General features: G+C 34.9%; 1 protein-coding gene across 4 annotated transcripts in view; it reads right to left on the reverse strand.

Annotated features, from left to right (window-relative positions):
• MNAT1 (MNAT1 component of CDK activating kinase) overlaps positions 1 to 18,401 on the reverse strand; it is a 211,877-nt gene that overhangs the window by 88,971 nt on the left and 104,505 nt on the right. For all 4 annotated transcript variants that reach the window (XM_082386675.1, XM_082386677.1, XM_082386674.1 and 1 more), the window contains exon 7: positions 3,135 to 3,256. In XM_082386675.1, the coding sequence (XP_082242801.1) occupies positions 3,135 to 3,256 (122 nt within the window). The remainder of the gene's footprint in view (positions 1 to 3,134; positions 3,257 to 18,401) is intronic.

An 18,401-nucleotide genomic window follows, 5' to 3' on the forward strand; every position in this document is an offset into this window, starting at 1 on the left:
TTCTTTCCTTCTGCTAACTTTGGGTTTTGTTTGTTCTTCTTTCTCTAGTTCCTTTAGGTGTAAGGGTAGATTGTTTATTTGAGATTTTTCTTGTTTCTTGAGGTAGGCTTGTATAGCTATAAACTTCCCTCTTAGGGGGCTTCCCTGGTGGCGCAGTGGTTGAGAATCTGCCTGCCAATGCAGGGGACATGGGTTCGAGCCCTGGTCTGGGAAGATCCCACATGCCATGGAGCAACTGGGCCCGTGAGCCACAATTACTGAGCCTGCGCGTCTGGAGCCTGTGCTCCGCAACAAGAGAGGCTGCAATAATGAGAGGCCCGTGCACCGCGATGAAGAGTAGCCCCCACTTGCCGCAACTAGAGAAAGCCCTCGTACAGACACGAAGACCCAACACAGCCATAAATTAATTAATTAATTAATTAAAAAAAAAACTTCCCTCTTAGAACTACTTTTGCTGCATCCCATAGGTTTTGGATCGTCATGTCTTTATTGTCATTTGTCTCTAGGTTTTTTTGATTTCCTCTTTGATTTCTTCAGTGATCTCTTGGTTATTTAGTAATGTATTGTTTAGCCTCCATGTGTTTGTGTTTTTTACATTTTTTTCCCTGTAATTCATTTCTAATCTCATAGCATTGTGGTCAGAAAAGATGCTTGATATGATTTCAATTTTCTTAAATTTACTGAGGCTTGATTTGTGACCCAAGATGTGATCTATCCTGGAGAATGTTCTGTGCCCACTTGAGAAGAAAGTGTAATCTGCTGGTTTTGGATGGAATGTCCTATAAATATCAATTAAATCTATCTGGTCTATTGTGTCATTTAAAGCTTCTGTTTCCTTATTTATTTTCATTTTGGATGATCTGTCCATTGGTGTAAGTGAGGTGTTAAAGTCCCCCACTATTATTGTGTTACTGTCGATTTCCTCTTTTATAGCTGTTAGTAGTTGCCTTATGTATTGAGGTGCTCCTATGTTTGGTGCATATATATTTATAATTGTTATATCTTCTTCTTGGATTGATCCCTTGATCATTATGTAGTGTCCTTCCTTGTCTCTTGTAACATTCTTTATTTTAAAATCTATTTTATCTGATATGAGTACTGCTACTCCAGCTTTCTTTTGATTTTCATTTGCACGGAATCTCTTTTTCCATCCCCTCACTTTCAGCCTGTATGTGTCCCTAGGTCCGAAGTGGGTCTCTTGTAGACAGCATATAGATGGGTCTTGTTTTTGTATCCATTCAGCAAGCCTGTGTTTTTTGGTTTGAACATTTAATCCATTCATGTTTAAGGTAATTATTGATATGTATGTTCCTGTTATCATTTTCTTAATTGTTTTGGGATTGTTTTTGTAGGTCCTATTCTTCTCTTGTGTTTCCCACTTAGAGAAGTTTCTTTAGCATTTGTTGTAGAGCTGGTTTGGTGGTGCTGAATTCTCTTAGCTTTTGCTTGTCTATAAAGCTTTTGATTTCTCCATCGAAGCTGAATGAGATCCTTGCCGGGTAGAGTAATCTTGGTTGTAGGTTCTTCCCGTTCATCACTTTAAGTATATCATGCCACTCCCTTCTGGCTTGTAGAGTTTCTGCTGAGAAATCAGCTGTTAACCTTATGGGAGTTCCCTTGTATGTTATTTGTTGTTTTTCCCTTGCTGCTTTCAATAATTTGTCTTTGTCTTTAATTTTTGCCAATTTGATTACTATGTGTCTCGGCGTGTTTCTCCTTGGATTTATCCTGTATGGGACTCGCTGCACTTCCTGGACTTGGGTGGCTATTTCCTTTCCCATGTTAGGGAAGTTTTCGACTATAATCTCTTCAAATATTTTCTCTGGTCCTTTCTCTCTCTCTTCTCCTTCTGGGACCCCTATAATGCGAATGTTGTTGCGTTTAATGTTGTCCCAGAGGTCTCTTAGGCTGTCTTCATTTCTTTTCATTCTTTTTTCTTTATTCTGTTCCACAGCAGTGAATTCCACCATTCTGTCTTCCAGGTCACTTATCCGTTCTTCTGCCTCCGTTATTCTGCTATTGATTCCTTCTAGTGTAGTTTTCATTTCAGTTATTGTATTGTTCATCTCTGTTTGTTCTTTAATTCTTCTAGGTCTTTGTTAAACATTTCTTGCATCTTCTCAATCTTTGCCTCCATTCTTATTCCGAGGTCCTGGATCATCTTCAGTATCATTATTCTGAATTCTTTTTCTGGAAGGTTGCCTATCTCCACTTCATTTAGTTGTTTTTCTGAGGTTTTATCTTGTTCCTTCATCTGGTACATAGCCTTCTGCCTTTTCATCTTGTGTATCTTTCTGTGAATGTGGTTTTTGTTCCACAGGCTGCAGGATTGTAGTTCTTCTTGCTTCTGCTGTCTGCCCTCTGGTGGATGACGCTATCTAATAGGCTTGTGTAAGTTTCCTGATCCACATTATACTCATTGTGCTATTTTCTTTTGTTAAGAAACAACTGTTTCTCGATTATCTTTTCATTTAGTAGTTTAGATTGAGACACCAGATCAGGATATGATTTCCTCCGTCCAACAAAGTTTATATCTACACTTTCCATAAGTACACAAATACCCATTTGTTCCCCTAAGACAGAATGTGATCATCTCCATCACTCACAAAAGCCACAATCCCAAGTTCATTTCCAAACTGGATGCATATATTACAGCTTTTGAGCCACTGGGCCAGCTCTACATCATACCCTTTGACAAAATGTATTTTGTGGCTCATTTCTCATAAATATAATTTCACTGTACACAACAGACATTGAGTAAATCTACTCTTTTTCTACTCTTTTTCATGGCAAGGAGTTCAACTCTATTTTCACTGGCTTACTGCTGACTAAATTAAGCCCCTATTTCTAAAAAAAATACACAGTGAACCAAAAATGAACAGCTACTTCAGTATGGCTGGCTGCCAATGACATCCTTAAAAGGGAACTAATACAATCCAGTCTCAATCTCAAAAGACCTAATAGGACCGTAGGAAAAATAACATATTAACTTAGTATTAAGCACCATTCATTTCTTACAAAAGAGTAAAGTTCTGTAAACTCAAAATCTAAGAATGCTAAAGTATCAGTTAAAAATGGTAACAACCAAGCCCTAAACATCAGCTCCCCAATGAGAAGTTCTTCTGAACACTTACCCAAGTCTTCCTAGCATCTGAAGCTCAGGAACTTGTGGTCCACAAGTCTCTATTTGCAGTGGTTGGTATTCATATAGAGCTTCTTCAAGCTTTTGAATGGGTGGTAATGAAATATGTTGACCCTGTTAGAAAAATGAAGGAAAATAATACTTTTTAATATTACTTTCATTTTAATACTTATTTGCAGTCATTTTAAAGATGAGCTAAATTCCTCACATTAAAAATATTACCCATTATTCATTACATTACTGAAACCCATTTTATATAATTAACACATAGTCAGTGACACATGATTTAAAGGAAGAAAACTAAATCCATCATTAAATTAAAATTTAGCCTTAAAGAGTACAGCTGTTAAATGTCAATGGTAGAATTCAGCAAACATATAAGCATAGTCTATTCTCACATTTTCCTATTTTTATTATACAACTTTGACAGTTTTGGTAACCTGTGTTTTGTTGAAAGCTTTAGTTAAGGAAGGACACTAATGAAATTATTCTCTGCAAAGTTTTGCCACATAAATGTCTATTCTCTTAAGTCTTTACAATGGAATTAAACTTACTTAACAAATATGTGTATCTGATGTCTACTTACACACACACACACACAAAATGAGGAAATTTTATGCTAAAAATTAAGTTGAATGGAATATCCACGTATTTTTCTGAAAAGAACTACTGGATAAATAAAATAAAAAGACCATACTTGATGAAAAATATACAAAATAAAATGCCACTCAGCCACATAGCACCATTACACTGAGATTTACATATTTATTGTAATCTGAGCACATAATTCTAATTTTTTAAAATCCGTATTTTTTTATATAGTCCATGTTTTCTGATTCTAACTCGAATTCTGTTATTTTTCTTGGTATAGTTCTCATCAGCTTCTCTATGTCCTAACTTTTTAATAAAAACTAGTTCTTACAGTTATTAATTCCAATGTTTTCTAGTTTAAAATTTATTTCTCATTACCTCCCTTAGTTTCCATTACTTAAATTACTAAGTTGGATACATAAAACATTTGTTCTCTTTTATTTAAAGAAAGAAAAAGGTAAAAACCGTAAATTAAAAGTGATACAGTGGGCTTCCCTGGTGGCACAGTGGTTGAGAGTCTGCCTACCGGTGCGGGGGACAGGGGTTCGAGCCCTGGTCTGGGAAGATCCCACATGTCACAGAGCGACTGGGCCCGTGAGCCAAAACTACTGAGCCTGCGCGTCTGGAGCCTGTGCTCTGCAACAAGAGAGGCCGCGATAGTGAGAGGCCCATGTACCGCAATGAAGAGTGGCCCCCGCTCCCCGCAACTAGAGAAAGCCCTTGCACAGAAACGAAGACCCAACACAGCTAAAAATAAATAAATAAATAAATAAATTTATAAAGGTGATACAGTGCAACTGAGGCAGTGAGGAACGACCACTGTGGATGTTTGCATATGACTCATGGTTTTTCTCTTCAACAAGTTTAATACCATGTAGCATTATCCTAGCTTGTTTACCATCATATTAATAGCTTCTCTGACACTGTGACCTCAAAACTCCTTCACCAAACTCAGGCAAAGGACTTGAACAGACATTTCTCCAGAGATGTACAAATGGCCAATAAGCACCAAAAAAGATGTTTAACATCACTAGTCATTAGGGAAATGCAAATGAAAACCATGAGGATATAAAATTGCCCCTCAGCATCCCTGAGGGGTCTGGTTCCAAGTTGCCCCAGGGATACCAAAATCCATGGATGCAGAAGTCCTTTATATAAAATGGCATACTAGCACAGTCAGACCTCCCTATCCCCAGATTCCTCATGCCTGGGTTCTGCATCCATGAATTCAACCAAACCCAGACTGAATTTCATGGCTGGTTGAAGCCATGGATGTGGAACCCACAAATACAGAGGGCCCAACTGTAGCACTTAACACCCACAGCTATTTAGGATGGCTATTATCCAAAACAAAAACAAAAACAAAAAACCACATAAAATAACAAGTGTTGGCAAGGATGTGGAGAAACTGGAACTCATGTGCATTGCTGATGGGAATGTAAAATGGTGCAGCTACTATGGAAAACAGACAGCAATTCCTCAAAAGATTACAAGATTAAATATAGGGCTTCCCTGGTGGCGCAGTGGTTGAGAATCTGCCTGCCAATGCAGGGGACACGGGTTCGAGCCCTGGTCTGGGAAGATCCCACATGCCATGGAGCAACTGGGCCCGTGAGCCACAATTACTGAGCCTGCGCGTCTGGAGCCTGTGCTCCGCAACAAGAGAGGCCGCAATGGTGAGAGGCCCGCACACCGCGATGAAGAGTGGTCCCCACTTGCCACAACTAGAGAAAGCCCTTGCACAGAAATGAAGACCCAACACAGTCATAAATAAATTAATTAATTAATTAATTTTTTAAAAAAAGATTAAATATAAAATTACCATATAAGCCAACAACTCCTCTTCTGGGTATACACCCAAAAGTAGTGAAAGGAGGAATTTGAACGGATATTTGTACACCCCTACTCATAGCAGCATTACTCACAATAGCCAAAAGGTAAAAGTAACCCTGTGTCCATCGATGGATAGTGAATAGGGTATTCACACAATGGACTATTATTCAGTCTTAAAAAAGGAAAGAAATCTGATACATGCTAAAACATGGATGAACCTTGAAGACATTATGCTAAGTGAATGAAATAAGCCAGTCACAAAAGGATAAATATTGTATGATTCCAATTATATGAAGTTCTTAGAGTAGTCAAATTCATAGAGACAGAAAGCAGAATGATGATTGCCAGAGGGTGTGGGGAGGCAGGGGATGAGGCATTACTATTTAAATGAGTACAGAGTTTTAACTGGAGAAGATAAAAAAAATCCTGGAGATGGATGGTGGTGATGGATGTACACCATGAACATACTTCAAAATAGTTAAAATGGTAAAGTTTATGTAATACATATTTTACCACAATTTTTTTAAACGGGTTTTAGCACTTCCCTGATGGCACAGTGGTTAGGAATCTGCCTGCCAGTGCAGGGGACACGGGTTCGAGCCCTGGTCCGGGAAGATTCCCACATGCTGCAGAACAACTAAGCCCGTGCGCCACAACTACTGAACCTGTGCTCTAGAGCCTGTGAGCCACAACTACTGAGCCCACGCGCCACAACTAGGTGAATCCCACCTGCCTAGAGCCCATGCTCCGCAACAAGAGAAGCCTCCGCAATTAGAAGCCCGCACACCTCAACAAAGAGTAGCCCCCACTTGCCGCAACTAGAGAAAGCCCGTGTGCAGCAATGAAGACCCAACGCAGCCAAAAATAAAATAAAATTTTAAAAAAATAATAAAAATTCTTGGTGAAAATGAAAAATGTGTCTTTAAAAAAAATTAAAATTAAAAAAATAAAAATGGTTTTAGATACTCTGATTTTCTCATTTACCTGGCTGAAATAATACACATCAAAAACGAGATAAAAGTGAGATTTATGGAAAACTCCATTAACATTATTTTAACCCTTAACCTCCATATGTTTCAGAGTCTTTCTTAATAAACTTGAAACTGTCAAGCTAAATCTTGTACTACCTCTCAGTAATCCAATTTCTGAACAGTGAATCTGAGTACAGAGTATTACACAGGTTAAGAAGGGGCCTGCCTAAGCGGGACATTTTGAGTGGCATTTTGACATCCTTGTTTCAAAGTGTCTTCTTCATAAGTTACTAAGTACTATATTCTCCTGCCACATTATACAAAAAGTCCAGTATTGCTGTCACATTTTTAGGTTAAAAAAAAAAGAAGAAAAAGTAAACTGTAAGAATTTTAAAAGGACACCTATTATATTATAGTTATCCCATAACACAGTAATGCAGATTACTTTGATTACTCCATTTTCATATTACAAATTAGAAAGCAAGACCCAGGAAAGATGATACAAAATGGATAATTCCAAGAGCTGGAATATTTTCCAAGGAAGATAATATTCAAAAAACAGACAGGCTCTCTTAAGTCATTAACGTGGGAATGAGCACATTAAAAGTAATCATTCCCTAAATAGCAACAATGATGCCCAAGTTAAAAGTTATGATGTCATATAATCCAAAGTCTTGTCTGCAAGTTTGTGGGTACATAAAAGATCATATAATAATAATAGCTAACATTATTTACTCAGTGCCAGGCACTGGTCTAAAAGCTTTTAATGTATTATTTCTTTAGTATTAACAATAGTTTTATGAGATAAATACTATCATCCCTACTTTACAAATGAGGAACAGGGGCTTAGATATGTGACTTAGCAAGGTCACACTGTAGGTAATGCCAGGTTGAGGATTAAAAGCCAGGGTGTCAGATTCTAAAGCCTGTGTTCTTTTCCCCTAACTTCCTTATTTTATGGATAAAGAAACTAAGACCCCTAAAATATAAATTTCTCCTAAGGTGACATAGTTAGAGTCATATCTCCTAATTCCTGTCTAGTGTGGGCTCTACCATACCACACTGCCTATCAATATCCTATTTTTAGACAATATAATCACAGTTGCTCAATTTAAAAGTCTGATATTAATAAGTCCTAGATTTCTATACAAATTCTAATAATTTAGATATGGTCAAAATGCCATAGGTTCAAAAAGACAAATTTTTTTATAGCATTTAGAGAGAAATAAACATTACTCAGTGGTAATTCTATTTATCATGAGAATGAGAAAACAAAGTTCATAAATGATACACAACCTAGTCTTCTAACATTCAATCTTTTCCCCCCAAAACTGGTGTGAGATAGATGCCAAGTTTCTCAAATCTAAACCTGAGGAAGAATTTACAGTACAAATCACTGACATAATTAAGATTAAAAAAAAAAATCACCAAGAGACCAGCTATCTCAACAAGAAGTCCTATGAGGAAAATGTTAGGGGTTTTTACGTGACTGGAGGCAAAACAGTGTTTAAAAGTTTCTGGATGCAAAATGAAAATGAAAGTGATATTTCTACACAAAACAGTAAGTGTGATATTATTCTAAATTATCAGGAAAAGGAGGATTCAGATTAAAGAAGTCACACTGTATGATGCAATAGTGATATTCAACACCTGAACTAAATTTGACTTGGCACCAAATGATATAGTATAGACTGAAGAGGGCTATAGAAAAATCAAAAGAGAGGAAAAATCAATGAAAGGTGGAAAACTGAAACAGTGCAACTTGTGCAAGACCTCAGAGGGCAGACAAAGTCTACAAAAGCAAGGCAATAAAGAAGACAGCAATGTTACTAGAGCAGTATGTGTGTCTTGAGACTATATGAAATAAACAGGAGCAGAGAATGGATATATGGGGAAGTGGGGGCCGAAAGACACTGAATCAGTATGGTACAGCTTACATTACAGCCAGAAAATATTCCAAGACTAATTTGAACTCATATGGTAAAAAATCAGACCCTTCAAAACAATGTCAAAACAAATCTCCATCAAATTACCAAATAAAGGATAAAGTGAAAGAATAACACCCAATATGACAAGAGAGTGTGGAGAAAGATGTTCTCATACGCTGCTGATAGGAGAGCAAATAATGGAATTGCTTTCTTTATGAAAAACAATTTAGTAAACCTTTAAAGTATTCATATAGCTTAACCCAATAATTCCACTTGAAAGAATTTATAAGAACAAAACAGAAATATACTAATCAAATCTTTATTCAAAAGACTGACCATCACAGTTTATAATTGTGAAAAACCAAAAGGAACATAAATGTTCAGCAATACTGGGAAAATTAAGTAAACATGAGTTCGACTGTAACAGCATGTATGCCATTTAAAATTATGTTCAAAGAGAAATTAATAAACTAGTAAGTGCATAATAAGGATGATCTAAACTATTTTTTAAATCTGCATAAGAAAAAAGCTATAATAAAAACACCAAAATATTAACTGTAGTAATCTCTAGGTGATGAGATTATGATTTATATTTTTATCTTTATGCAGTATTTTCTAATCGGCCAAAATGGGTATAATTTTTATAACCATAAAAAAGATAATAAAAATATACTAGGGGGCTTCCCTGGTGGCGCAGTGGTTGGGAGTCTGCCTGCCGATGCAGGGGACGCGGGTTCGAGCCCTGGTCTGGGAGGATCCCACATGCCGCGGAGCGGCTGGGCCCGTGGGCCACAACTGCTGAGCCTGCGCGTCTGGAGCCTGTGCTCCGCAACGGGAGAGGCCGTGACAGTGAGAGGCCCGTGCACCGTGATGAGGGGTGGCCCCCGCTTGCCACAACTGGAGAAAGCCCTCGCACATAAACGAAGACCCAACACAGCCATGAATAGATAAATAAATAATAAATAATAATTAAAAAAAAAAAAAAAAAAAATATACTAGGGACCATACTGAATAACACCATAGGGGAAAAATCAAAAACCATACTATATGACAACTGGCTTGGTCTCTTCAATAAGTCAGTGGCATGAGAAAGAAAAGCAAGAAATGTAGCATGAGATATGAGCTGTTCTAGATTTTAAAAGAATTAAGAGGTTTAATAAATATAACAAGAGTCATTAGCTCAGTAACAATTTAGGAAGGGAAAAAACAGTCATGAGACATTTGGGGGACAACTGATGAAATCTGAATATGGACTGGGTATAAGATTACATTAGAGAATTTTTATTAATTTTGTTTTGTGTGACTATGGCATTATGGTTACATATAAGAATGTCCTACATCAGGGCAGGTCAGAGGGAGATGCAGGTTAAAGAATTTAAAGGTAAAATTTCACAGTAACTGCAATTTACTTCAAAATGGTGCAGAAAAAGATACATATATATGAAGCAAATTAAAGATTACTGAATCTAGACATTAGGCATACGAATATTCATTGTATGATTTTTCTACTTTGCTCTTTTTGAAATTTTTCATTATAAATAGTTTAAAGATGTATCATGGAATCTTTGTTAGTCTGAAAAGAAAATAGCTAAGCATTTATAGCCGAGAAAATACAATAGTGCTAAAGAAAAAAGAGCCTAGAATCAAGTAGGTCAGCTTTGTAGCTATTTTAGTAATTAGGTTTGAAGATTTGAGTAGTGACTGAGAGGAAGAGAAAAAAAAAAGATTATAATTAAGACTGCAAGACTTGGTAGCAATCTGGAATAGCTGAGTTGAATACTAAAATGTGAAAACCAGACAGAGCTGAAGACTAACAGAAACAGGGTAATTGGGAAAGAGAAGGTTTGAGGAGAGAAGATTTTTTTAAAAAAGATAAAACACAGACTGGGAGAAAATACTTGCAAATTACATGCCTTATAGAGAATCTGTATCCAGAACATACACAAAGGACTCTTATAGCTGAATAATTCTTTAAAAAAAACAAAAACCCCAATTTAAAAATGGGCAAAGATTTTAATAGACATTTCACCAAAGAAGATACACATAGGACTAATAAGCACATGAAATGATGTTCAACACCATTAACCTTTAGAAAAATGCAAATTAAAACTACAATGAAATACTACTTCACACCCACTACAACGGCCATAATCAAAGTGTCACTGAGGATGTAGAGAGAAATTACAACCCTTAAACGTTGCTGGTGAGAGTGTACAAAGGTGTGACCACTTTGAAATTAGTTTGGCAGTTTTTCTTAAATTTACAAATAAATTTACTATATGACTTAGTAATTCCACTCAAAGGTATCTACCCAAAAGAAATGAAAACACATGACCAAAGACTTTTATAAGAACAGCAGCATTACTCATGGTAGCCAAATAGTGGAAACAATCTAAATGTCCATCAACTGGTGAATGGATAAGCAAAATGAAGTATATTCATACAATATGAATATGAATTCATTCATTTAATATTCATATGCTGAATACTATTTAGCAACAAAAAGGAATAAAATACTGATACATGCTACAACATATGAACTTCAAAAATTTTATGCTAAAAAAAAGAAGCTAGGCAAAAGACTACATATTGTTTGATTCCATTTATAAGTAATGTCCAGAAAAGGTAAAACTACAGACAGAAAGTACATTAATAATCACTAGGGGCTAGAAGTGTGAATGCAAAGTGACTACAAAGAAGTACAAAAATCACCAAATCATACATTTAAAATGAGTAATTTTTTATAGTAAGTAAACTATATCTCAATAAAGCTGTTTACAAAATAAAGAGTTTAAGATGGTGGTTCAAATCAAATCAATGTTGCTGACTATATATGAAATATCCAAGTAGAAATATTCAGTAAAAGCAGCTAAAAATACAAAATAAACCCAAGAGAAACTTTGCTATTATCATCAACAAAATGATGGGCAAAGTCACGAGAAAATATAAAATTTGGGGGAGACAAATGTATAAAGAGTGAGATCCTAGTAATGAGTCCTGAATAACACCCACATTAAGTAATTCAACTACATTTTGCTGACTTTCAAAGCCGTAACGCAAAACTGACGCCCTTTCAATTTCTGTTGTCCTTGCCATATAAATAATAAATAAATGAGGCGTTGAGGGTAAAAATGTAGCAAGAAGAGCCACAGCAAATCATGCAACCTTAGATAATATCTACACTCAGGGGGAAAATTGCAGGCAAACTCTACATTCAATAGTATAATTAATGTTTTACTCCCCTAGAATGTAACAAAATGGAGCCCCTGTTTCTCTTCTAAGATATACCTTAGGGCCCTAAGTTATATTTCAATAATTTGCTAGTCAAAAATATAAGCATTTGTGGAAAGAGTTTCCAAAATTCAGCTCATTTCCATATAGAAAAACATAAAAACATTTGAAGAACAATGCAAATGCTGACAAAGGTAATTATACACGGCTGTAATTTTAAGTAATAATTTGAAATATATCTTTAACTTGTCTTACTCAGCAAGCTTCAAGTCTACCATAAAAAAGTTTACAATTTACTGAGATTTATCCGTTAGATAATCTATAGTACACCACAAATATTATCGTTATTCATGTCCCTCAAGTAAAGAAAAAGCACAAACTATCTTTTGTGCTAACTCTAAAATGCAGGATTTAATTCCAAATTAAAAATTATATGATCTAGGTTTCTGGAAGCCATTTAATAAGAGATAAAGTTAACTCTGAAAACAACTGTTACTTTAAAAATCTTCTGGTCACTACGTCAACACACACACACACACACACACACACACACACACACACACACACACGCACAAACTCAGAATGCAGCAAGCCATTTAAAATAACATTAATAAAGAAAATATATTATTTTCTAATTAAAATAACAGCAACAGAAAAGTTAATTAGTAATCATTTATAGGTTGTTGAAATAAGCAATAATGAAAATACCCTTCCATATCAATCAGTATATGATTTTGTTAAGTACCACAGAACAGGCTGTAATTCATAAAGTATTAGCAATTCAGAGTGATGGGTTAAATGATTCTGAAAATCCTTTAACAAAATTTTAAGATTCAGAACTCTCTTAATTTTTATATTTGCTAATAAACTCTGTGTATAAATATCTGTTTAACATCTGTCTCCCCCATTAGACTGCAAGGCCCGGTTGTTCACTGCCATGCCTCACAGCGCAGTACCTGGCACCGAAGAGCTGCTCGGTATTTTGTAGAATGAATGAATAATACAAAGGGGCATGTGAACAGTCATCTGGTGTAGTAGTATGAACATTAGAAAAACAGTAAGATGGAGAGTCAGGTTTCCAAATTCTATACATTTCACAATGCTCTTACTACATGTAAACAATTGGAATTTTGTAATCACATGTACTACGAGAGTACGTAAGGAATACATCTCCAGATTCTCCACACTTTAATACTGTTTCTTATTCATTAGAGAAAGTCAGTAGATGCTTTTTTTCCCTAGCCTGGAAATGTGCTTTCTAGCCACTTAAGAACTCATTTCAACAAAATTTCAGACAACAAAACATTGTGGTTATTCTGCTGTAATCAACACCCATTCAAAAGACAAATACTGAACACTAACTGTAGCCAAAAACTAAAAAGTACAGCAGTGAACAAAACAGATACAAGCCCCTGCCACCAACAAGCTTATATTCTAGTAGATCACTTTTCAATGAGATTGTTCCTTTTACTTTTATTTTGTTGAATCATCTAAATGCAAAATAAAAACAAACAAACAACAAAACAATGATAGTGGTGACTGTTCTTAAAAAACTGGATCCTCTCACATGTTAAAATTATCGAATCCTATAGAATGTATCACATTGCTAAAGGGAATTAGAAACCAGAATATTTCACTGGTCTCAGAGCATTAAACCAGTACAATTCTACTGATTATTTCCAGGGAAAACATCTACAGGAGACCTTTCAGAAAATCAATTAATGATTTTTGAAATACTGTTTCTATGTCGGTAAATGTCCTAATAATTTAAATATGTGTGTGCACATATGTACATGTGTTTTCTATTTGTACACATGTATGCATCTGTATGTATATGTGGACATATTTTTAAAATTGTATTTGTGTGCATACTCACACAGTTTTTTAATGGAATAGAGAATACTTAAAAAATACACATGGCACTGCCGTCAAGCTACTGATTCTAGGTAATTTCTTTTGGTAATTCAGTTGTTTTCAATTTATTTTAGGAGCAAGCAGAGCAATTTTTATACTATGCTGTTCTGGTCACTCTAGGGTGATATCAGCCTGTCATCACAGCAACAGCTGCATGGTAACAACTTTCCGGTAGCACATAATTTCATGGTAAGTACAATTCATTTTCCCCCATAGAAATGGCTTTCTCTAATTTCTTTCAAAATTTACAGTAAACAGCGTAAGACAAATGAGGGACAAGACCCTGCATGGTAAGAAGTAACTATATACTTATGCTAACACTGCCTCTAAACTAAAATGAACTGAGGTGATTTTATTTCTCTAAGCTTCATATTCATCAACAACAATGAGGGGGTGGGGGCAAACTGGAGGGTTGGACTAGATGTTCGTCCAGGTCCCATCTGCTACGATTTCATGACCGCAGTGGAAATAAACCACTATCTGATAATGTATGATGAAAATAAAAATAATTTTCCCCAAATTTAATGTAAAACAGCTTGATTCTATATATACTAAAGAAACGGCCAGTGGAAAAAACAATCACTAATTCCCAGATACCCAAGTCTCTACTAGAATCATCAGACTCCATTCCCTTTCTGAATCCATGTTTTGGAATGAGCAGAATATAACTTTTTAAAAAAAATGATTATGGGTTGGTGTTTTTAAGCATTCTAACATTGACTTATTCCCACAAATCAGCCTTTATGAGCATTCCTGTTTTTTGAAATACGATGCCTAATAGCTAGATTACCTATTTTTCCCCAAATTTTTCCTTCTCAAAAAAAAAACCAGATTTTTCCAGAATATGAACGAGGATTCATCTTGAATACACTAGGAACAGCACCATATTTTTCTGGCTCTTTACTGACGATCAGTTCCATTTGAATATGTAAGATGCTTTGAAACATCAAAGAAGAATTTCTTTATCTAGTTGGGCTTAAACTTCTTGTTCATTAGAAATCAAATAGTCCTAAAAAAGTTATATCCTCACTTGGCCAAGCCAAGTCTCTGAAACTGTTTCTACATCAAATTGGCCCTGAGAAAACATCATCAAAATCTGTTCACTACAGGGGAATTACTTTAAGTCTTTGTTAACTAAATTCATGTGTAATCTCCTCCCCACCATACACATCATTAGTGTTCAAATTACCACACAGAAAAATGTTCTTTAATAATGCATCAACTCTATTTTAGAACTCATATTGTCACACCAATCTAAACTATTCCTTGAGAAAGAATTTCAAAAATAAAATGTAACATATACAGAAATGTTAAATGTAGGGGAAAAATTAGGAAATAATATCTTTAGAAAAAGATTAATATCGTTAAAGTACGTCGAATATAATAACAACCAAATCCTGCACATTTTTAAAGTTAATTAATTAATTTATTTTTTTGGCCATGCTGTGTGGCTTGCAGGATCTTAGTTCTCCAACCAGGGATTGAACCCGGGCCCCGGCAGTGAAAGCGCCAAGTCCTAACCATTGGACTACCACGGAATTCCCTGAACGTTTTTTTAAAAAAAGCATTTCTATGAATTCCTTTGTATTGATGTAGAACTACTATGGCTTATGTAGAAACTAAATGCAACAATATATTTGTGGACACGTGCAATTAGTTTTCAGAAAGCCCAGGGTTCCAAACTATAGGTGAACATTAAATATAAAAGGAATAACATTTTCTCCCTCTGATGTAACGTGTTTTGACTATAATTATGTATACAAACTTCTCTCCTCCATGATACAAAAATAAAGACAGAAAAGGAACTAAGTTAGTCTTCGCTGCCTTAAATAGTTCTATACCTAACACATCCAAGAGACATCCAAATGTTATCGAGAAGGATCCTAAGTGATGTGACTGATTTAAGTTCAACACAGCTATAACAATGAAGTCACACCTTGCACAGGAGTTAAACTTGGTTCTAAAGTCAGAGTAAGGCAAAAACTGGTCAAAATAACCCCTCAAAAATCCTTTAAATAGCCCATAAAGTATACTGTACATTGTTCTGCGCATATTATAATCTCTTTATATAAATCCAACTCAGCTAGTTTTTCCTCCAGCATTAGAATAGATTACTGTTTGTTCTGTGGAAAACCAGATAAAGTACTTGTCTTGCTTTTAGCAACTTTGTTGTTTCAAAAACATTTTTTACTGGGGGAAGAGAGGAATTCTTTGCTAGTTTTCTCCCTCGTTCGGTGTTTTCAACTTTAGGTGAATTCAAATAAGTTAAATGTACATATGATATGACTCTGCTGAACATGACAGGTATTTGAATGTTCATTCAATTGAATTCATAGACAAAAATGACATTTGAGATGGGCTATGAAGGCTGATGAGGCTGAAATGGAGGGAAAGGAAGAGTATTTCTAGTGAAAAGAATTTTATTACCAAGAACAGCTTCAGTGCGGTAGTGAAAATAGGAGCCAGAATACAAATGATAGAAGAAAGAATGGGAGTTGAGAAGTAGAAACACTGAATAAACTTGATTATTATTTTCATCGAATTCTAAGATAAAATAAAAATAGGGAGATATGGCATTAGCTTAAAGAAAAAGTAGGATCCAAGAAAAAGATTCTGTTTATCTTGTTTGGTTTTGTTGTCCTAGGTTTTATTTTTCCTTGAGGACTGATAAATGAGGCAGTGTTGAAAAGTATTATTTTTACATTCTTTCTCTGATGCTTGTCTTGCTACTGAACTACCATTTGTGGCCAAGAGGACAGAGCGTCCAGCAAATCATAACTGTTTCTATAAAAAGATCAGAAAAGAAAAACATCAAGGAGACTATTTGGTGAAACAAAATCTACCTCGTTAAAAGAGTCTGCACTAATTTTAAGAAAAACAGCATTTACCAGCAATTTTACAAACTTTTCAGGCATATAGCATTTTAGCTCATTTACTTTTAGTAATTGCAAAAATAGTTTCCAAAAAAGAATTCTTACCTTGGTACTTTAAGTGAACTTTTAGTTAACCATCAATAACAACAACTTACACATAAGTCTAAATTTTTGAATATGATAAAATATGAAAATTGCTTTATATAATTTTCTACAAATATTACTATTATGATATAAGCAAAACAAAAAATATCACATAATATTAGTAGTATTTTGAAGCAGAAATATTCTTCAGTGAAAAGGTAGCAGAAAGCTTCTTTACACCATAATAGAGACTGAATAATTCAAGAAATCATATTTTATTTAGATATAAACCCTCTGTGCCTAGTACAGTGCTTGGTACATATTTAGGAATGTTTGTTTCATGAATGAGCAAATGTTTTATAATGATCCACAGTATCCCACTCACTCCAATCCTCTAATCCAAGCCATCCCCCCAAAAAACTACATAACAAATATGGTTCTATTTGAGGTCATTTAACTACAGAATGAGTAGTTATTGTGCTATTCCCACTGTAGAAAATAAACAGCTAAGCCAAACTATACTGACTTTATCCTTCTTCTGTCCTAAAAGGAAACAACAAATACTAGGAATACCTTAACCATCCCAATCTGCCTTCCCCAAACACATATCACCACTACCACCTTTACAAAACCACCATGTAATTAGATCTAGACTGTAAATGTAGAATAGGATAGAATATTTAGGATTCTCTGATTCCCTTACAATTTCGCATAAATTGTCTTTTACTAAAGTCATGCAGATATAGAATGTTATTACTTAACAGTGGGATTCCACACAAAGGACACGGAAATATTTACTGAACATCTACTGTATGCCATGTACTATGCTAGTCCCTATCCATACAGTTGAGGTAAGTATTATTTTGTTTATGTTACAGGAAAAGAAACTCATGTTCTCCAAGGCCAAGTAACCTACCCAGGTTTTAAGCCCTATACTGCCAGAATTCACCAAGCACTTTCTTATTACAGGACTATGGTATTAAAATTGATTTATCTGAACATTTAGTGGATGTTAGGCACTAGTGAACGGATGATAGAAAGGATACACCACCAGAACTGATTCTACTTTGAAGCATTCAGCAATATATATTTATATTTATTAAACGTAAATTAGGAAATGCTCATTTGTTTTAAAAATGTTAGTATATAAGTGCTTTTTAAATGACAGTTACCCTAGTTCATTAAAACATACAACTCAATTTCTTTTTAGAAAATATTCACATTCAACTTTGCCATAGCACATTTAGATTGATGCAGATTTCACCTGTACTGAGATATGTGTTTCATTCTTCTTAGAAGTTCAGTCTTCTTTTTATAACAAGCAAAAATATTATCTTCCTCAAAAAAATATACAAAGTTGTGGCTTGTCTATGAATCTGTGAAAATTGAATATATTTTGAAATATGAACCAGAAAGACTACTTCAGCTAGAAAGAATTCCTAGCAATGTAGAGGTAAGCTACCTTCCTAGAAAGTTGACTTAATAACCAAATCTTTAAATCACATTTTACTACACTTTAACAGATCATTTTTCATAATTGACAGACATGTTTTATGTTTATGATATGAATTACAAAAGCAATGCAGAAAAAATCATAATCTTGGTAAATTTTTCATCTGAGAACATTATGTGTTCACCAAGCATAAAAATGGTTCCACAAATACAGGAGTACACAGACTATCACATAATTTGTTTTCTTTTCTTAAAATTAAAAAAACTAACTTTATTTTATAACCTTCATAAATAAATACATAAATATACACATAAATAAATAAATGAGAGGTACATTTAGTAAAACAGTGCCCTAGAAGACAAAGAAAGCAATTAGTATGGG

This window comes from Balaenoptera borealis (assembly GCF_965194805.1).
Source record: "Balaenoptera borealis genome assembly, chromosome: 3".
Taxonomy (NCBI): Eukaryota; Metazoa; Chordata; class Mammalia; order Artiodactyla; family Balaenopteridae; genus Balaenoptera; species Balaenoptera borealis.